Here is a 21416-nt window from a genome sequence, read left to right on the forward strand (position 1 = left end):
GCCTGTGTTGCCAAGCATCCACAACAAGTCCACAATTAGGACAATTAACTGCTTAGAAGAAAGAAACAGGGTATGTGCAGCAATAAAGGTCCAAAACGTTAACTTTTCTACTGGCATCTTTCCAGCACACATCAACAAAGCAATTTAGAAGGTAAGAGCCTTTTGAACATGAGGGCTATTATGTTAAAACTTTCAGGAGGCTCCAGCTATGTACAACCTCTAATGCAGGCTTAAATCCTTCATTAGTTTTATTTAATGCAGACATACTGAAATGAAATGGACTTATTACTTACAATTAACTTTCAAGTTTCACCAATTTCAATGAAGCTGACCTAGGTCAAACATTGGATCTAACCCATTAGAAGTTATATCAGAAGGACAAGCCAAGCCTCTGCAAGACTCTAAAATAGACATCCTGAAAAGGAGTAAAAATGTACAGGAAAGCTACAGAGAAGGTAGTTGAAAAGTCCATTCATAAAACTTTTATTCCACTTACATCAACTTAATACACATGTTCTTAACAGTTATGCTTAGATTGTTCATGAAAATTTTCAGGAGACATTAAACAAAGCTAGCCATCATCTCAAGTTATTTCCCTGTTAACTATTTTTACAGCACATGCATGTTAGGCAAAGTATCAAAAAAAAAATCACAAAAGCAAAACCCTAAAAAAGTTAAATACATGGGTTTGTTTTACTGCTGTGCTCGATATACAGTGTAATTATGGATATCAAGCATTTCATTTTTACTGCATCTTTACTTGTACATTTGTTCTTAGGTTGCCTAAACCATTTAAATACAAATAAATTGTGTAGCAAAAATAATGAAAGCAACAGCAGGTAACTTTACAAGTAATGGAATGTGAACCGTTTCTGCCCTTTCCTAGAGAAAGTTCATTGGGTTAGCAAACCACCTTAAGGAACACTTTCCAGCTGCAATCAAAGATGTATACTTGGACTGTAGATTCCACAGATTCACATGATTGACATGTAATATCCATGGGACACTAATTTCCCATTGTTGTGTGTTCCATCTTTGAAGTACCCACAATCACTACACCTGTGTGGTTGCAACCAATCATCCCTTTTTTAAACCAATGTGACGGACCAATATGCAAGCAGTTTTTCTTTGTTCAACATAGGAAGCTGTTTAACATTGGCTTTTGTGGGAAGCCACAAGTACCAAGAGTACTATGCCAAACATGTAAAACTTTTATAAAAATTCCACATCCCTATATTGGCCACCTTGGATGAACAAAAATTCCCCAAATGTTAACTGGCTCTATTCCCCTAATATTAAACATAAAACCACATGGGAAATATAGAAATCCAAATAGAAGTAACATAAACCTGTCATAAATCGTAAACAAAAACTATTTGTGGGACAGCATGGATGACAAATGGTCTACTGTGTAAATTTTAGAATGAGGCAGACAAAAATTGGAAGGCTGGTTAATTCTCCCCTCCTTCTCCTGCTTCAGCTTCATCTCCCTGGGTATCCGATGTCCACAACTGTTTAAAAAAATAATAATACAGTTACGTGTCACTGAATAAAATTTTAGTTGGATGCAATATGTATGAACAAGTACGGACCAGAATAACATCCCCCCTACGATAAACCACATTTCAAGAGCTACATAAATGAGAGAAACTAATGCACAGTATATAATTCATTCCACAATTAAATTTCAAAAACTATTTTCTTTAACCTGAGAATGTCTGGAACTAAGCATTAAAGTGTGGTTTGAAATAACTGCTTACCAAGAGTGATACAAATACTTACTGTCAAATTGTCTCTCAGTAACTGCATTATTAGTGTGCTGTCTTTGTATGATTCTTCGCTTAATGTATCAAGTTCAGCAATGGCTTCATCAAAAGCCTATGGTTAAGAGGAGAAAACATTTTTTGTACAGGTAGAATCAGATGGAAATGCTATATACAGTGTAATAATCAGATTATTAACTCACAGTCTTTGCAAGGGAACAGGCCTTCTCCGGAGAATTCAGGATCTCATAATAGAACACGGAGAAGTTTAGAGCCAGTCCTAATCTGATGGGATGTGTTGGCTGCATCTCTTTTTTGCTGATTTCAAAAGCTTCCTGATATGCCTGTTGTGATTGCTCCACTATCCCTTAAAAATCAAAGAAAAACCACAGTTAGTATTTGTGCCCTATAGTTATGCTAAAAACAAGCGTAGCATAGAATCCTTAATATGCAAGGTGGGAACTCAGAATCTATAAACAATATTAAACACAAGTACAGCAATGAACAGAAAAATATGTAGTGTAGTAAAAAAAATACTCAACCCAGGCAAAGGGACACTGAATTAAAATAACACTGACATGGAAATTAACTCAAGCTAATTTCAGGTCCTTTCAGGCATTTTCATTTTAAATACACTAAATAAAATTTATTTATTGGATGTTACATACAATTTCAGGTTCAAATCCTATACACAGGACAAAAGAGATGTATCTGAGTTAGCCAGGTTTGACAATTCTGCTGAATTCTTATGACCGTTCTTGAAAGAGGTACTGATTCCACAACTATCAGAAGAACATCAGCTAGAACAGTGGATCCCAACCTTTGATCCCCATATGTTTTTGGACAAAAACTGCTAGAAGCCTTCACTAAATGTGCTGGCCAAGATTTCTGGGAGTTGTACTCCCAGAACATCTTGGGACCCAAGGCTGGGAACCACTGAGCTAACAAAGCTGGAGAGTGAACTGAAGAATGGCAGCCTACTGGAGGCGCTATTCTTCACATCTTCTAGGAAGTAATAAGACCTCTCACATTCTGTGAACGCAACAAGCCTTGGCCTTCACAACATTGCTTCTCAAGTGACATGCATTTTAAAAAATGCACTTAAAGACAGAGTCATATCCTACTATTAATTAGACATTTTTAATTAATGAAATATAATGGTACTATAAATTCAACATTCAACTCTGAAAACACACTCAACTTGTAAAGGGTAAATAAGATACATGAGCATCATTGTACACAACCTGAATGATAACCACACTGCTACAAACGAGTGAAACATTGCACTGTAATTCATTAACAAGCAGAGACATCCAAGCCACAAGTATTACTACTGCTCCCTTGCTGCCAACTGTCCAGTCAACAAAGAGAAATGCCCAGTTCAAATGACTGATAAAATGAGTATGCTCAAGAAACCTGCAGCAAGTTTAGTGAGGGATCGGAACATGAACTTGTCAATAAAAGGGCATCTTGCCCACGTGGGAACGGAAGTACAGGCAGTTGGTAATAAATGCTTGAAAGGATAACACAATGGAAAGAAAAATAATGAAGAATAGTTTTTTAAACAGAAGAGTACTTCTTAAGCATACTGCAGAATGCATAATAGCCTTCAGCCAGCCAAAGCATGACAGAAGATGTATGCTGGAAAGAACTACCTATACTGGCCAATGGACTTGATCTGCTACTCATCAACATCACACAGAATTAAAATACTAAGGTTAGCATTCTGAACAGATATACTGTTTCCCATTCACATGGGGGCAACTTCCAGATAACACTTTCCTGTGACTATCCCTTCTGACAGCACTCTCTCCAAGCTCAGGCTGACCAACTGAAGTGGCGATGATCATGCAGCCACATGCATTCTGCTACCCAGGCTCCACCAAAGCATCTCTAAAAACTATGGTGCTCAATTTTTGACAGCAATCACAATCACAAAAACCACTCACTTAAGGGAAGCATTATTTTGCATCGGGGGAGGGGGAAAAGCAATTTTCAAGGTTCTGGAGCATATGTTCAAATTCCCCTGGACCCTTGGGCAGGGCTGCACACACCTGCCCCCAAATCATTGCTCCATTTTTGGCCCTCAAAATGCAAACTGGCCTTCCAGGCTGCATGACTGGGGGTATTACCGTATTTTTGATCCATAAGATGCACCGGACCTTAAGACGCACATAATTTTTAGAGGAGGAAAACAAGGAAAATATATTCTGAACTAAATAGTGTAATAAAATATTTAATAAACTATAACAGAATAACATTTGAACCATGTAAAGTGAACAGCAGTCAACAGTGGCATTAAGAACCATTACCACTGTCATTAACAAATGGAGAGACTTAAAGCTTTGTGTACTCTAGTTTATGTACCATAAATTTGTGTACCATAAATTTAATTCAAGTACATATAGACCATTATCAGCCAGTGATAAGACCTATACCATGCTACCTATAATTTACATTTTCTTTCATCCACCTCCTCCCCATGCTTATAGAAATGTCTCAATAACAGATGAGATTGTTGTGCAACTCTGCCCACCTACAGCTCAAGCCTATATTAAGTTAGAAATGGTTTGTCTGATTTGACACTGCATTGAGAGGTCCCTTTTAGTTGTGTGGAGGATAAATAGTGGAATTAAACTATTTAACAGCTGGTTTTCCTTATTTACTTTAGGTTATGCAAAAGAACAGCAACACAAAGCTTAACCCATTCACCAGCAGTAGCACATGCTCAGCATAAGACCAAATCTCGGGTTTCTGACATAATTGAACATTTATAGCATGCAAGGCACAACAGCCATGAACAATGTTCTTGAGGAGCCAAAAAAACTGAATACAAACTATAGTAGCTGAAATCAGGAAGCAGGTACTGTAATCCAGGTAGAAGTCACGAGGCAAAGTAGTTTCCTTGCTGCAACACCCTTTGGAAATACATTCTCTATTAGATGCCCAGAACTAGTTGAAAAGTTTGCAAGTCGAATCCAAATTTCTCATAAGAATGCATTGAAAATTAATTAATGCATTCTTATGGGAAAAAAAGATCAGAAACTTTTAAAAAACTAAAAGAAAGTCACTTACCAGGTACTGTAGACTGAGCCCGGCTCTTCACAGTGCCTTGGTAGACCCCAGAACAGTCAAAAAAAGCCTCAAACAGCTAAAAGGCAGCCGGCAGCCATTTTGTGCTCCTCTCCTATCCTGCCCCCTCCCCTCTCCCCATTAACAGCTGATCGGCGCTGGTCTGAAACGCTTCCCAGGCAAGCAGGTTTCAACTCAAACGGAGCACCTTTTCACCCAAGCACAGTTTAACCCAAAACAAGCAGCTTTTAAAGAAAAACAAGCAGATTTTTAAGGCAAGCATGAACGTTTCTAAACAAGCAGGTTTCAACTCAAACGGAGCACCTTTTCACCCAAGCACGGTTTAACCCAAAACAAGTAGCTTTTAAACTAAATTTTACATTTTAAAATGACAATACCAGGCAGTCTCAGGTCTCTCTCCCAGCTCTCTAACTGCTTGTACTAGCAAGGAAGCAGACAAGCAGCCTCTTAACTAACTGAAAGTTTGAATTTCCCCACTTTCCCTGCCCTCCCTGCATATTAGGTATGCTAATATCTGTGCACTGGAGGATTGTGGAAGGAACATTCCAGCCCCTGATGGGGTTCCTATGGGGTACCCCAAAACACTGAGTAGGTCTCTTGGCCTCTTTCAGGACTGGAGCTGTGCAGCCCTGCTCTGATCAGGAGGTGCAGCTGGGGTGTCACCATGCCTTTGAGGGATAGGGCACAGAAAGGGGAAGAATTTTCAGGGGCCATTCTAGCTCATACCTGGCAGGGGAGATACCATTACAGTGGGGTCTTGACTTGAGAACTTAATCCGTATTGGAAGGCGGTTCTCAAGTCAAAAAGTTCTCAGGTCAAATCTGCATTTCCCATAGGAATGCATTGAAAACCATTTGATCTGTATCTGCTCTTTTCCGTCCATAGAAACTAATGGGAAGCTGCTATTCCGCCTTCGACCACTAGAGGGGGATATTTTGCTTCTTTTTTTTAGGTCAAGAAAAGTTCAGGGAAGGCAGGGAAAATACAGTCCAGGCAGGACAGTACCAGGCAGTCTGAAGACTGTCTCCCAATCCACTCTCTAAACGCTGGGAGGAGTGAGGAAGCAGACAGGCACCCTTTTCACTGGCCAACAGTTAACTGAAAGTTCACATTTTGCACTTTCCCTGCCTCCCACGTGTTTTTTTCAGTTCTTAACTCAAATCTAAGTACTTAAGTCAAGTCAATATTTTCCTATGAGAGCGGTTCTTAAGTCAAAATGTTCTTAACTCAAGCCGTTCTTAAGTCAAGACCCCACTGCACTGTATTGTAAAAGTGGTTTTCCCAGGGTAAGGCTCATATATTGCACTTTGGATGTGCTGACCCCTGTGATTTCCCCAAATGCGGGAAAATCAACTGCCTAAGTGGGGGACTGTGTTTATGGTTTCCCCTGGTCTTTCTAGAGTCACCCTTTCCCCTTTGGTCCTTGGCTGCTTTCACTGCCTGCTGCCATAGGCCTGTTGGCCTTGCTGGTTTTCCAGGTGGGCTGCAGGGAGCAGATCCTGGAAAGCTAGCAGTGCAGAATGGTGAGGTCCAAACAGCAAGCAGTCTCTAGTGCCAGTTCAGAGGCCTCCCAGCATGGCAGTGGGAGGCTTCTGGGTGGTGGTGGCTGAACCCTTTTTTTACTGTATTTACTCCATAAGACGCACATACTTTCTCCCCCTCTATTTGGGGGGGGGAAGTGCATCTTATGGAGCGAAAAATACGGTATTTGCTTATAATTTCTTCTTTCAGCAATTTCACAGTTTTTTTCCCCAAGGGCCACATATTGGGGGTAAGAGTTCTGGAGGAAGGCTTGGAGGGATGCTCTGACACTATTTGGGAAGCTCATGCAGTCTGCAGGCTGCACTTTGCCCCTTCCTGCTTTAACCTTCTGCTCCACCCCTACCCCCACAATTTCAGCAGTAAGGGTAAAATCCCTAATGCAATGGTTCCTAACCTTGGGTCCCCAGCTCTTCTTGAATGAAATCTCCCAGAAGCCTTCACCACTTGCTGTGCTGGCCAGGATTTCTGCAAGTTGTAGTCCAAGGACTCCTTGGGAGCCAAGTTTGGGAACCAATGCCATAATGCAGTGGTCCCCAACCTTTTCTAAACCACAGATCGGTGGGGGGGCACCCCCCGCTTGCGGGTCGGTAGGCTGTGTTTGCGTGCATGGGCCTGTGAATGGGGCATGCTTGTGGGTGGGTGGGGTGTGCTCATACATGTGCAGATGGCGGGGTGCGTGCTGGGATGGGCAGGGCACCTGTGCATGCAGGTGGGTGGGCCGTGTGTGCGGGCGATCTGTCTCTGCGGCCCAATCCTGCCAAGGCCATGGCCTGGTACTGGGCTGTGGACCGGGATTGGGAACCTCTGCTATAATGGATATAAAGACAATACTAGCTCCTAGACCCAAGGAAGTTGCCAGTCTGATTTTGACTTATTTATATCACAAAACAATGTGCCAGTGTTATGGTGTCTATGAAAATATAAAACATTTTGAACAAAATCTCAGTATCTATTGAAAATGTTTTTATTTCTCAGTTGAGAGCATACTTCAATTGCTCCTAGCAAATAAAAGAAATTCTAATTGAAGGACAAAGCTACCTATGATTTGAACAAATTATGAATTGAGCTAGGCCCCTATAAACCTTACTGAGAAGAACTGAGAGCCATGCTGCATTAAATTTCTTTAGTTTTTTGTGCTTCAGAAATGCCTCGCCTCCAGATTGCCATGTACAACTGTATCATTTTGCATCTGTGAAAAAACTGTAGGACTCTAATGTGAATGACAGGCCAACTTTCTAATCATAGGGCATACAGTATTTCACTAATCACTGTGCTCTGAGAGAGGGATTCTGACGCCATTATAAACTGTACTTTTTAGTATGGTTAAGAAGAAAAAGTGTAATCTGGTGCTTGACTATCATTTGTATGAATCTTCTGTAAATTAACATTTTTTGTTTTCACAATTCCTTATTCCATTTTTGTCATCCTCCACAAAACCAAATACTAAAAAGCCAGTATTTTCCCTTATGTTTCTCTACACTTTTTGTTTGCATCTTTTCTTCCCTCTCCCAAATCAAACTTTGTCCCAGTGTCTTCCTATAGTGTACAAATCTGCTACTTCTTAAGCTTTTAATTTTGTCTTTTCCTAAAGCATAAAATATGGAGCTAGGGCTATTTCATGTTGAATTAACTTCTTGCTCCTTGGCCTTCAGTTCCTTTGATGGAAGAGGAGCATTTCTGCATATGTTATTTTCAGATACTTATTAAAATTATGCCACAGATTTTCCCTTCTAAATATCTATATTCCTTTCCCTTCCAATTGTTCAAATTGTGTAATGAGTTACTGCTTCTTATGTGCACATATCTTTTAACCTATAAAGCCCAAATGACTTAGGTCCAAGATATTTAAAAAGAAATAAAAAAAGTCTCTCTCTCTCTTTATGAGTCTACCCAGGTATTAAAATCATTAGGAGGCGCCTTTCTCTTGGTCTCATCACCCTCACCGGTGTATCGAGTAGGGCAACGGGAGGGGGCCTTCTCTGTTGCTGCTCCCAGACCCTGGAACTCCTTCCCACAGTAAGCCAGACTGGCCCCAGCTTTGCTTTACTATCCTTCCAAAAGCAAAAATCTTTCTCTTCATGCAGGCTTTTCTTTAAATGACTGATTGACCAAGAGGATTTTAAAGGGATTATTTTATTCTCCTGTCGCTAAACGACGAATCCGCATGATGATGACTTTTTGCGATCACTATAGTGATTTGCAGAACAGTCATTCCTATGGACGATTTTCACTTAACAACGATTAGGTCCGTGCTTCGCGAACCGTTTGTTTGCAAGACGACGATTTTTTCGGCTTTGCAAAATGGCTGCCCTGTGTTTTCTGGACCCATGCTTCGCAGGGTAGCCATTTTTACAGCTGATTTGGCGCTCACAAAATGGCTCCCCTATGGGCGATCTTCACTGGACGACGAGGTATTTTCCCCATTGGAACGCATTAAGCCGGGTTTCAATGCATTCCAATGGGGAAAGGGTTTTCACATGACGACGATTTTGCTAAACAGCGATTTTCCCGGCATGGATTGTCGTAATGTGGGGCACCACTGTACTAGCTTCTTGCTGTCAGCTTCTATCTCTGCCCTGCTTCTGTATTGCTCAGCTTAGCTGCTCTGTTCGTGCACAAAACACTATCTAGAACTCTTAGCACATTCAGGGGGCTTTCATTTGCCATCAGATTGGTATTTGCCTGGCAAGAGTATTGCTGAACTGCACTTAGCTATTTGCCTATCATTTGCTTGCCAGCCACAAGCACCTGCCATTTGTCCACCTGAATATCTTCCTGACGCAAGATGCTGGTGATCTCAGCAGTTTCCCTTTCTTGCCCAAACATGGGACTACAATTCACCCTATGGAGGCTGTCCTGTCAGGATGACACAACTCTGATTGACTACCCACCTGCCTCTGTCTCTGCCTGCTTCTAGCATGTGGCAGCCTGCTGGCCAGTTATGTAGGCGCTGCACATTATACTGTTCATCTCTCTGCTATTACTGCTTTATAGCTTGCCTTTATCTATTTCCTCAGGTTCCTTCCAGCTCTACACCTTGAACTAGAGCAGAAGTAACCCATCACATCACCTTTGCACCTGGTACAAATAAAATAAAATTCAATTGTCAGCAATGATTCCATCAGAAGAGGCAATTTTACATTTAATATATATTTATATATTCACTAGTTTCCTTTTTTTAATTATTTGATATAATTTTGATATATTCATGTATAATTCCTTTTGTCTGAATTGGATAAAATTAACAGGCACACGTGTTATATATATTCTACCAAAGAAAGGGGGAAAGATATTAGTTATTTTGTTTTAGGAAATGGCCAAGCTTTAAATATATGTATCATAAAATCTCAAATGCCTATTTGAATATTATTTGGAAAACGTAAGGGCTATGGTGCCAGAAAATTTCATCCAATTCAGACAAAACGAAAACCCTGATTTCCAGTGATAGTCAACAGATGTCCAAACTGTAATTTGGATTTCCAAATTTCAGCTTTGGTTTGAGACTGAAGTTGTCTCTAATGGCCTTTGAACTGGCCCAGGTTGAATTGAATTATTTTCATAAGTGCTATACTACAGGGACTGCATGTCTAAACCCTATATTTCTATTATCTACAGAAATATCCAAATGCATACACTTTAAAATGAACATTCCAACTCTAATTTTTTTTTGCAAAGTGGACAATTTAAAATTGGGAGCATAAGAAGTGAAGTTATTTCTAACAGTAATGGCTAACTGCTGGTATCCTATACAATACACTGCTTAGGTAATTTTTAATTCTGTGTCTTATGTTTCCCCACTGGGTAAAATGAATTAAGAGTAGTGGAGAAACCATGATGCTTGTAAAGCAGAGTTTAAGAGTCAAAAGTAACAGGACTTCAGCTTGTTATGATCAGAAACAGCACTCTTTGAAGATAAAATGATTAATGAGCACAGTGGGCTTATAAGATACAAAATTCAAACTCTGATATTTTTTGCTGCAGTTCATTGAGCTATGCCAACTGAAGCATGGAACTGATCTGAATTTGTTTATGCCAGTTCTCCTCATTTGACATCCTACCTCCTAATCTTCAAAGTATAGCTACTATATGGCTGTGAAAGGCTGTATATATGGCTGTGAAAGGGAGAGTGAAGTATGAGGGACATTTGTGAACATGTCACATACCACAGCCAAGACCCCACAATCCTGCCAGTAAAAATTTTGACAGTAAAGACAGCTGTTAAATCAACACTCTCCTGCAAGAAACAGAGTAGACACCTATTTCAGGGTATCTGCCTGTTTTTCTCACCTACTCACCTAAAAAAATAAGATCGTATCATCATTCAATGGTCACCAGATGTCTATCAATCCAAGCAAGGGAAGAGGCATAACAGGGCTACACCTCTTCATTCTCATGTTTAGAGAGAATGGATCTCATATGGATACTCTCCAGAAACATGGATTTTTGCACAAAGCAGTAGCCAGAGAAGGAGAAAGGCTAGCTGTATACTCATCTATCAGAACGGTTACATATTATCTCCCCCAGGGTACTAAAAATAATACATCCACTATGAATCTTAACTCACAGTCAAACTAGACCAAACTTGGATTCAAAACACAAAGCATCCTACTTGGGAATGGAAAGTAGGTTAGTGATCACTAGGAAGACACAACCTCTCACAAGCAGGACTTTGTTATTCAGCTGAATTCCCCAGTTCTATAAACAGAAAAACAATGTGTTTGCAAAGAGAATCATGAGCTCACGTGTTTCTCCCATCTCCATCTCATCTGCCTATTTGTGCTGGTGTTGCTGAACTGACTCTGTGGCACTCTGCATCCCTCCATTATTCCACCCAACTCCCAACCCTGACCTCACTGCAACATTCCCATGAAGACATATTAAAAGGTTCGTCAATTTGAGATTGGCAGTTAGCATTTTTATTAAATTAGGACACATTATGCTTTAATAACAGAGTCCTTTTGCACTGGCATTAAGGGACTCAATTCTGCTTTATACTTTCTTACTCAACTTTTCTTAATGCCTAAGCAATACTTGTTGTCATACAGAACGAAAATGGGGATATAGAGGATACAAAGTTCTTTTTCAGTAGGAAGTCTCTCCAACAATGGCTAAAATCCAGTTGCAAATGAAGTAGTGCCACTTAATCAGTGGGAATTTGGTGAGTCAATTCCATTAATTCAATGGGTCTACTCTAGTTGTGACTAAAGGTGCAACTACATTGGCCCTTTTGGTGTGGTCTATATAGGTCACTTGAAGTTGCAGGGAGGAGTGATATACCATTTGATGTGATCCTCCCACCCAAATGGCATACCAACTTTAAGCTACCTATTTCCAGTATCATAAAGTGGATTAACAAACGAGACACTTCAGGATACTGGAAAATTGAACACTTCCTCTGCATAGGGGCAAGGAAAGTGATTTTCCCCTGTGCTACACCATTGCTGATACAGTGGAGCCTCTACTTACGGAATTAATCCGTATTGGAATGGTGGCTGCAAGTCGAAAAGTCTGTAGGTCGAATCTCCATTGACCTACAATGCATTGAAAACCAATTAATCCCATAACCAGCGGTTTTTATTCTATTTTTGTTCCATTTTGGGTTTTTCTGGTCTGTAAGTCGATTCTCCGGCTGCAAGTCGAATCTAAATTTTGCAGCCAGAGAAGTCTGTAACTCGAAAAGTCTGTAAGTCGAGCCGTCTGCAAGTCGAGGGTCCACTGTATGCTGAATTACTTTTTTTTAAAAGTGCCTTATGTGCAATGCCAATCAAGACTGTTGATAACCATGGTTTCAATTGGCATGTTACACAAAGGCAAAACAAGCAAGCAAACAAATCTAATTTAAGTGATTCATCACATCAGCAATGGTCCAACACAAGCAAAATAAATAAACTACCTTGTCCTCTGCAGAGGAGCAGGGGAAGTATTCAATTTGCTGATATCCTGAAGTTGCTCACTTACTAAGCCACTTTAAGACACCAGAAATTGACAGCTTTCACAGCTTTAAGGCTCAATTTTGGTCCATTCCAAGTGAGTGCACATGCTGGGAAAAGACAAAACTACAGGACACCTACCTGCTCCAAAAAAGTCAAAGCCGCTGACAGAGACTCAAAAAGGTGTGAGTAGGAGCACTCTGGGGATGGACTAGCCCACTTTAGTGATCGGGTCATCTGATTACCAGAAAAATAGGTGAACCAACTCGCCCCCACACTGCACCAAGCAGTGGGACAAATGCCCATCTGACTGAGCCCTTACTACAGGATTCAGTCATTATATCATACAGATGATAATAGAAAAGTTACATATACATTGTATTTGGAGGCCTGCTGCCCACAAATTACAGTTTGGTAACAACAATCGTCGAACTGCACAGCTGGAAGGGACACTATGGGCCATTGAGTCCAGATACCAAAGGTAATGTCTAACAGCCCATTAGGTTTATTAATTATCTGAATTTGACAATAACATCCTTCAGATCAGTGACTTAAAACAAATACTCGACTAATGTGAAATATATTTTCTTTACAGGTCTTAAGATACTGGAAACCTCACATGTTCACTGGAAATTTGACAGAAGCTAAAAAGTCAATATACCATACCTTTCTTGTCATCACCAGCAGCGACCTCAGCCAAGTAACGGTAGTAGTCGCCTTTCATTTTCAAATAGAAAACTTTGCTTTCTGCTTGTGAAGCATTAGGAATCAAGAACTTTTCCAACAGAGACTGCAATTGAGAAGAAAATACAGTCGGTCATTTCAGGCATTAACAACAATAGTGAATTTGTTGGCCTGTGGCCTTCAACACAAAAAACCATTTTCTTTATTAATGGTATTAACAGAAACCAATCTACTAGAGAGAGAGAGAGAGAGAGAGAGAGAGAGAGAGAGAGAGAGAGAGAGAGAGAGAGAGAGAGAGAGAGAGAGAAAATCTACTCCCCTAACACTTCAAACCAATTTACAAAACTTGCCAGAAATGACCATGCATACTTATGTTAAACATACTTGACCAACAATTAAATAAAAAGATTCAATGCAAATTAAAGTTTTCCTGCTTGGCCACCCAGGGCCAATTCTTACTTTCAGATACCTTATATTACATAAGATACCTTGTTTAACAAGTCGTTTTGCATAACTGGGGGGTGGGGGTGGACGACAGTTACTCTTGTTGTTCTGTGCCATTACGTCACCTCCAGCCTATGGAGACCCTACGAATGATTTCCAAAATGCCCTGTCCTCAACAGCCCTGCTCAGAACTCGCAAACTCAAACCTGTGGCTTCTGTCAGAGAGGCAATCCATTTTATATTTGCTCTTCCTCTTTTCCTGCTGCTTTCAATCTTATTTTCCTTTCCGGAAAAATCTTGTCTTCTCATGCTGTGCCCAAAGCAAGAGCCTCAGTTTCATTATTTTTGTCTCCAGAGATAATTCAGAATTGATTTGCTCTAGGAACAATTTGTTTGTATTTCCAGTAGTCCAAGGTATCGCAAACTCTCCTCAGCACCATATTTCAAAACAACTGAATTTTTTCCTGTCAAGCTTTCTCTACTGCCCAGCTTCCACACCCATAATGCATGGCTACTCTCATACCAGTCTTAACAAACCAATAATATGCTGCTGCTTCAGTATCGAACAGTTATACACAGACAACGATCAGAATGCTAGAACTTGGTCCTATCTGTGCTTTAAAGATGTGGTCATCTTCTGCAGAACACTCAGTGGTGTTAGTTTCTTAGCATTCAAACATATCTGCAAAATGAATTCTGACCATGGTTTCTATATTTTTCCTTAGCAGTTTCAATGGCTCCCTCTTCTTCTTGTCAACAAAATTACAATACATTCTAATATCAGAACTCTTTAATTTACTGTACAATATAGTTATCCCTCTTCATGCAGACATTTCAGTATATAATAATTAAAGCAAAATAAAAACAATGTTGAAAGTGTGTACAATGAGCAAAAATGAATCATCAAGGTTGTGTACATATGTATTTTCTTTGTCAGTGACTCTTCAACTGATAGAAGACCACAGTCTCAATCTCCCATTCAAGCTCTACTGTGTTTGGGGCTAAACAAAATAATTAACTGCAAAAGAAGCCAAAGGGCACTGGGACTTTACATGTTGCTCTACACATTGGAGCTAAAGTTAAGTAATTATATGGAATGTATTAATTATACAGATGTGGTTTATGAACTGATGCCCCTTCAGTGCCTGAAATCCTGCCCACTAACTATGTGGACATAAATGATGATGATGTCATCAGTCCACAATGTTACTCTTTAACTTAAAGCTTCCTATTCCCCTATACCCCAATTCAGGTTCCAAGTCTCCCTGAGGTCACTTCTGACCTGGAGAAGCCTTTTAGAGTCTCAGGATGGTGATGGGGAGCTTTTAATATTGGGAAAATTGCAACTGGATCACCCGTGGCACTTCTGTTCCTGGTGGATAGGGTGATGGATCAAGAGTCAGGAGGCCTAGGTTTGACTCCCCAGTTAGCTATGGAAACTCACTTGGGGAGTAGAACTAGTAAAACCACTCCTTAAATATCTCACTTACCTTGAAAACCCTATTAGGGTCACTGTAAGTTGGTTCTGACTTGACAGCACATAATAATAACAATGATTATAAGGGAAAACTGTTAATCATGATTTCAATTACGTGCAGTTCTTATAGAATGCATTCCAGTGGCAGACACATCAACCATTTGATTGTACATCAGATTTTTTTTAACAAAAAAGTTTCAAAGAATCTGAAGGCCTCTAAGTAGAGTGGATGCTGAAAGGGAGAAGTGTAGCTAATGGATTCAGAATCAATTATCAAGCTGTTTCTCAATATGACACTAATCCTTTTAATATGATCACCAACCTTCCACTCTGGAGTTAGCCACAGTTTAAGCTGAGGAAGACTAATCCTATTCAAGTTACAAGCCAAGTTCATAGCTTAAATGTGCTGTTTTAGTTCCACTTCCCCAGCTTCTAGCATCCAAAACTGGTGGCATTTCTGCATTAAGATTAATCATTGTTTAAATTCATTATTTGAACTGAACTGTTTAAGGAGAATCTGGAACTAGAGGTGTACTTTTTGGGGGTTTTTTTTAACTGCAATTCTCAAAATTATCCAAGATAACAATGCCCCTGTGTAGCTTTCATCCATCAAGAGAAGGACTTACAGTTGTTTATCTGCATTATCAGCTTCTCCACCCTTGCTTCCTGTTGCTGATTTGTAGAAGAAAAAGGAAGCTACTGCAGTGCTTCCTGGGAGTCATCCACTCACTGCCTATTAGGCTCTATGGAGGATGCCTCCCAAAGAACTACAACTCCCATGAAGCTTGAGGCAGTTTTTAAAAAACAACAAATCAACAATAGGAAGTAAAAGCTGGGGAAACTGATGATGCAAGTGAAATATCCTGAAGCCCTTCTCTGTGGGGGCAAAACCTACATGTGTGGTAATGTGGGTTGTGGCTGCAGTTCACAGAATTCCAGGAACCGCAGTCAAAAATATGAAAGAACACAGCCTTATTTGGTACCTATAGTTAAAAAAATCCAAATTTTGGCCAAGTTGCTGTAGTATTTGCTTGTAGCCACATAGAGCCATCTGTCAGCATGAACATGTTCCTTTTTTATTATCTACACCAATGATGGCAGACATGTGACCCCCCCCCCCCACAGCTGCTGGACTGCAATTCCCATTGTGTCTCACCCTGCTTAGGGCTTGTGAGAGTTAAAGACGGGATAGAAATATTTTAATAAATAAATAATAAATGACACCTGGAGAGCCACAGCATTCCAAATTCAAATCTATATATTACATATAATTCTAGTACTAACTAGATGGTCAACCTTTTTGTTTAAAAGTAGATGACATCAGGATTAGTTCTGAAAAAGGTGACATCTACGTTCAGAAAAGTAAGTCCTTCATTTTTATGAAGAGCAGGTGACATCAGGAAACAGTAAGTACTCTGAATTAATAATAAAACAATTTAAAAGAAGCACTTGAAAATCAGAACAGCTACTGAATTCAGAGCACACATGGCACCATTTTGAAAGTATGTACTGAACTCTTCTTACACAGGAACCAAAATAAGCAGACAGATGTTCGCCAAGTAAAGCTATGATTTAAAACATGGAATAGAACACGAGACAAGACCTGTAATGAACTATTAGCCTGATACCCTTGGAGCAATCAAGAATTCCATATATATTGAATCAACGGACAGTGGAAGAGGATAGAAAATTCACCAAGAGAAAAGCAGCATATAAACTGAATAAATAAAATAATAAATCCCTTCTCTGCATCCCACAGAAACTAAGCAGTTGGCTGGGAGAAAACGCCTTCCTTTGCATCCAACAGAGAAATACAACATTTTTATCCTCCTCCTGCCATCACTCAACAAGCAAATACAGTGGTGCCTTACTTAGCGATGTTAATTCGTTCTGAAAAAATCGCTAAGCAACTTCATCGCTAAGCGAAACGCGGTTTCCCATTGAAATGCATTGCAAACCAGATAATCCGTTCCAATAGGAACGAATTACCGTCCTTAAGCGAAAATCGCCATAGGAAACATCGCTAAGCGAAACGTGGTTTCCCAATTGAAATACATTGAAACCTATTCAATGCATCTCAATGGGGAAAAAATACAACAAAAAATAAAAAAGAGTCAGAACAAAGTCAAATTTGGTTAACAAAGGGTTTATTAAATGCACTTTATGATTTCAAACATTTTAAACAGTAAACTTTAACTTTATAAATAACAGAAAAACATTTAAAAACAGCAAACATGAGGCTGTTTAAACCATCGTTAAGCGAAACAGGGGACCCAAATTTTAATCGCTATGCGAAACATGGTCCCAACCATCGCTAAGTGAAAATCGCCCATAGAGACCATCGCTAAATGAAGCACAAAAACGCTCCAAAAAAGTTGTCACTAAGTGATTTCATCGCTAAACGGAGCGCCCGTTAAGCGAGGCACCACTGTAAAATAAAACAAATAAAGCAAGTTTAAAATACAGTGGTGCCCCATTTCACGACGACCCTGTTAGACGACGAAATCGCTTTACAATTACAGTCGTGCCCATTTAACGATTGCCCTGCATTACGACAAATCCACTTTACGACGATGCTTTTGCGATCACAACTGTGATCGCAAAACAATGTTTTAAATGGGGCAATTTCGTTTAGTGATGATCGGTTCCCTGCTTTGGGAACAGGTTTTTGCTTTACGACGATCAAAAACAGCTGATCATTGGGTTTTCAAAATAGCCGCTGGGTGCTTAAAATGGCTCCACACTGTGCTTAGGAACAGATTCCTCACTATACAGGCACCAAAAATGGCCACCATATGGAGGATCTTCGCTGGACGGTGAGTTTTCAGCCTATTGGAACGCATTGAAGGGTTTTCAATGTGTTTCAATGGGCTTTTTAATTTCGCTTTACAATGTTTTCGCTTAACAGCGATTTTCCTGGAACAGATTATTGTCCTTCAGCGAGGCACCACTGTAGTTTTTTGCGATCGCAAAATGACAATTCAATGGGTTTTTTTCACTTTACGTTGAATTCGTCCCTGCTTCGGCAACCAATTTTTTACTTCACAATGATCAAAAACTTTGTATCAGTCCCAAACCTGAATAAGTGTTGTTGCTTTCTCAGTATCTGATTGTCGGGGTTTCAAAATGGCTGCCTGCTGTTTTCTGGACCTATTTCCGGAAGACAGTGATCGAAAATGGCTTCCCCTATGGAGGATCTTTGCTTTAAGATGAGGTATTTCACCCATTGGGACGCACTGACCAGTTTTCAATGCATTCCAATGGTTTTTTTTACTTTCGCTTGATGACGATATCGCTTAACAGCTATTTTAACGGAATGGATTATCATTGTCAAGCGGGGCACCACTGTACTTATGTTTAACAAGGCAGAAAGCAACAACACTTATTCAGGTTTGGGACTGATACAAAGTACATACTGTTCAAGCAAAAGATTCATCTTGCTTTTGATTATATTACACTCTAGTAAGCTACTAATAGAGTAGGTCCATTATATCAATGGGATTACATAGGCACAGATTCACTAAATCTCCACTGATACAACTCTAGTTGCAACTTACTATTGGTTTTTAGCTAGTGTCTTTTAACAACTAAGCACAGCAGAGTAAAGGAATCTGGGTCAGTATCAGGGTGACATGAATAGTACAGTGAGGTTTGTATCAGAAAAAGCAAACGTTGAAGAGACAAACAAACAAAATACAGATGGAAGAGAAAGGAGCAAAAAGGTATGTGACCAAGCAGGGATAAGCAGTTGGCAGGATCCCCAATTTGCATACCATCAGTCACTGGGTATGACTACCGGAGGATGAGAATGCATGTTTAACTTCCTTCTGGCCACCAATACCTCTCTCAACCAGAACAGTTTTATAGGCTTTAAATATTACAGTAGGGGTGGGAAACTTGTAGCTTTCTAGCAGTTGGTCTGTAACTCCCTTCAGATTTTATCAATGGTGAGAGGAATGATCAAAGTTACTGTCCAGCAATGTGCAGAGGAAAAGCACTCTCTGGGCGGTTTACAAGCTAATTATGCAGGCTACACATTGTCCCCCCCCCGCAAGCTGGGTACTCATTTTACTGACCTCAGAAGGATAGAAGGCTGAGTCAACCCAGAGCTGGCTACCTGAGACTGAACCCCACTCCGTGAGCACAGTTTTGGCCGCAGTACAGCAATTTAACCACTGCGCCATGAGGCGGAGGATCACATGTTGAAAGCCCAGGAAGATGCAGTTTATTGACTGGCTCATAGACAGGTAAATCAGAACTCACTACTACTGGTTAATACTCCATGCTGTCAGAAACCACTGTAGAGAAAAGCTACACTGACTCACAATTTTCTTCCATCTTGTCATGAAAGAATAACAATTACAGTGGTGCCTCACATAGCGATTGCTCCGTTGAGCGACGAAATCACTTAGCGACGGAGTTTTTGCGATCGCAAAAGCGATCGCTTTACGATGGCCCCTATGGGTTTTTTGCTTTGCTATGATCGCGGGGAAGCGCATGGAAAAGCGACCTTTTTTAAATCAGCTGATCGGTGGTTTCAAAATGGCCGCCCACTGTTTTTCCTCGCTTAAGAGGCAGCGAAAATGGCGGCGCTATGGAGGATTTTCGCTTAAAGGTGAGGTTTTAAGCCCATAAGAACGCATTGTTGTTGTTGTTGTTTAGTTGTTTAATCGTGTCCGACTCTTCGTGACCCCATGGACCAGAGCACGCCAGGCCCTCCTATCTTCCACTGCCTCCCGGAGGTCTGTCAATTTCATGTTGGTTGCTTCGCAGACACTGTCCAGCCATCTCATCCTCGGTCGTCCCCTTCTCCTCTTGCCGTCACACTTTCCTAACACCAAGGTCTTTTCTAAGGAGTCTTCTCTTATCATCAGATGGCCAAATTACTGGAGCCTCAGCTTCAGGATCTGTCCTTCGAGTGAGCACACAGGGTTGATTTCCTTTAGAATTGATAGGTTTGTTCTCCTTGCAGTCCAGGGGACTCTCAAGAGTCTCCTCCAGCACCACAATTCAAAGGCATCAATTCTTCGGCGGTCTGCTTTCTTTATGGTCCAGCTCTCACATCCATACATCACAACAGGAAAAACCATAGCTTTGACTATTTGGACTTTTGTTGGCAAGGTGATGTCTCTGCTTTTTAAGATGCTGTCAAGGTTTGTCATCGCTTTCCTCCCAAGAAGCAGGCGTCTTTTAATTTCGTGTCTGCTGTCTCCATCTGCAGTGATCATGGAGCCCAAGAAAGTAAAGTCTGTCACGCATTAATCGCGTTTTAATGCATTTCTATGGGATTTTTAATTTCGCTTAGCGATGTTTTCGCTTAGCAACATTTTTCCGGAACGTATTAACGTCGCTAAGCGAGGCACCACTGTATATACAAAACTACCAGTCCAAAGTTACCACCAATAAGTGAAACACAGTAGTATTTGAGAAGCAGCAGCAATATGCATGCTTGAAGCTTTATCTGCTTGGCCCCTTTCCTTCATGATCTATTCTCCCCATGATGTTCTTTCCTCCAGGTTTGACAAGAAAAGATGTAGGGCTTGCTTGGTGGCAACAGCAGCTAAGAACTGCAGGACAAAGTGGTAGATACAGGAGTTATTTTACTGCCCTTAACCTGCATGTTTGAAAAACCTCGTTATCGAATGTACAGTTTCTGAACTTTACGTTTGAAAACCAATGAGCCAAATTTCATTTGCCATGTCTATTATGATGCACTTGTCTGTTAAACAAAATTTCAAAATTCCTTTTTGCTGTTAATAGAAATAAATTCCCTTATGTCCTGTTTTGATGATGGTAACAATTAAAGCTAACCGGCTGGATACTTCAGTAGTTTAGGTATCTGGCTGTGGAGCCCAATGTTGAGGGTTTGATTGCCACTGTGCCTCCTGCAAGGAAAACCAACCTATGAGTCCTTGGGCAAGTTGCACGGTCCCATGTTGCCCCCATAAGAAGAGAATGGTGAACCACTTCCGAGTAGTCTATATCTAGGAAACCCTGAAAGGATCACTATCATAAACAGGGTTGGTTTGATTTACATTTTTTAAAAAATCAGAGTTTTTAAATGGTTTAAATTTTAAAAAATCATTATTTTATTTAAATTGTGATTTAAATCAATTTATTTTTTAAAAATAATTTTTATTTGGAGTTTTTTTTTTTTGAGACACAAATATGGCAGAGAACAGGCAACCAGCAAAGTAATTTTTTGTAAGAGTCATTCAAACTCTATCAAGATGGAGAGAGGACTCAACCTTCTTAGAATTCAGTTTCTCTTATGCAAATACAGGTAATGCATTAAATGTAACATGGGGATTTCAGCAATTATAATATTGATGAACTGCAATTAGTTTTCTATTTCCTTTCTGACAAAGTAGAACACTTCACCTGTTTCAAATAGATTACATGCACATTAACAGAAATATAACCAAGAATAAAAGGCATGTATTTGTTCTTGAAAGATGACTGGTCCTTCCAAATACATTAAAA

General features: G+C 40.1%; 1 protein-coding gene across 3 annotated transcripts in view; it reads right to left on the minus strand.

The window, feature by feature from the left end:
- Positions 1-459: 459 nt before the first annotated feature.
- The window catches only part of YWHAZ (tyrosine 3-monooxygenase/tryptophan 5-monooxygenase activation protein zeta), a 31930-nt gene continuing 10973 nt past the window's right edge, over positions 460-21416 (minus strand). For all 3 annotated transcript variants that reach the window (XM_020785286.3, XM_072999197.2, XM_078393625.1), the window contains exons 3-6: positions 12995-13118; positions 1967-2130; positions 1783-1878; positions 460-1511 (exon numbers count right to left, since the gene is read on the minus strand). In XM_020785286.3, the coding sequence (XP_020640945.1) occupies positions 1452-1511; positions 1783-1878; positions 1967-2130; positions 12995-13118 (444 nt within the window). In that variant the 3' untranslated portion in view covers positions 460-1451. The remainder of the gene's footprint in view (positions 1512-1782; positions 1879-1966; positions 2131-12994; positions 13119-21416) is intronic.

Source organism: Pogona vitticeps, chromosome 4, assembly GCF_051106095.1.
Source record: "Pogona vitticeps strain Pit_001003342236 chromosome 4, PviZW2.1, whole genome shotgun sequence".
In the NCBI taxonomy this organism is placed as follows: Eukaryota; Metazoa; Chordata; class Lepidosauria; order Squamata; family Agamidae; genus Pogona; species Pogona vitticeps.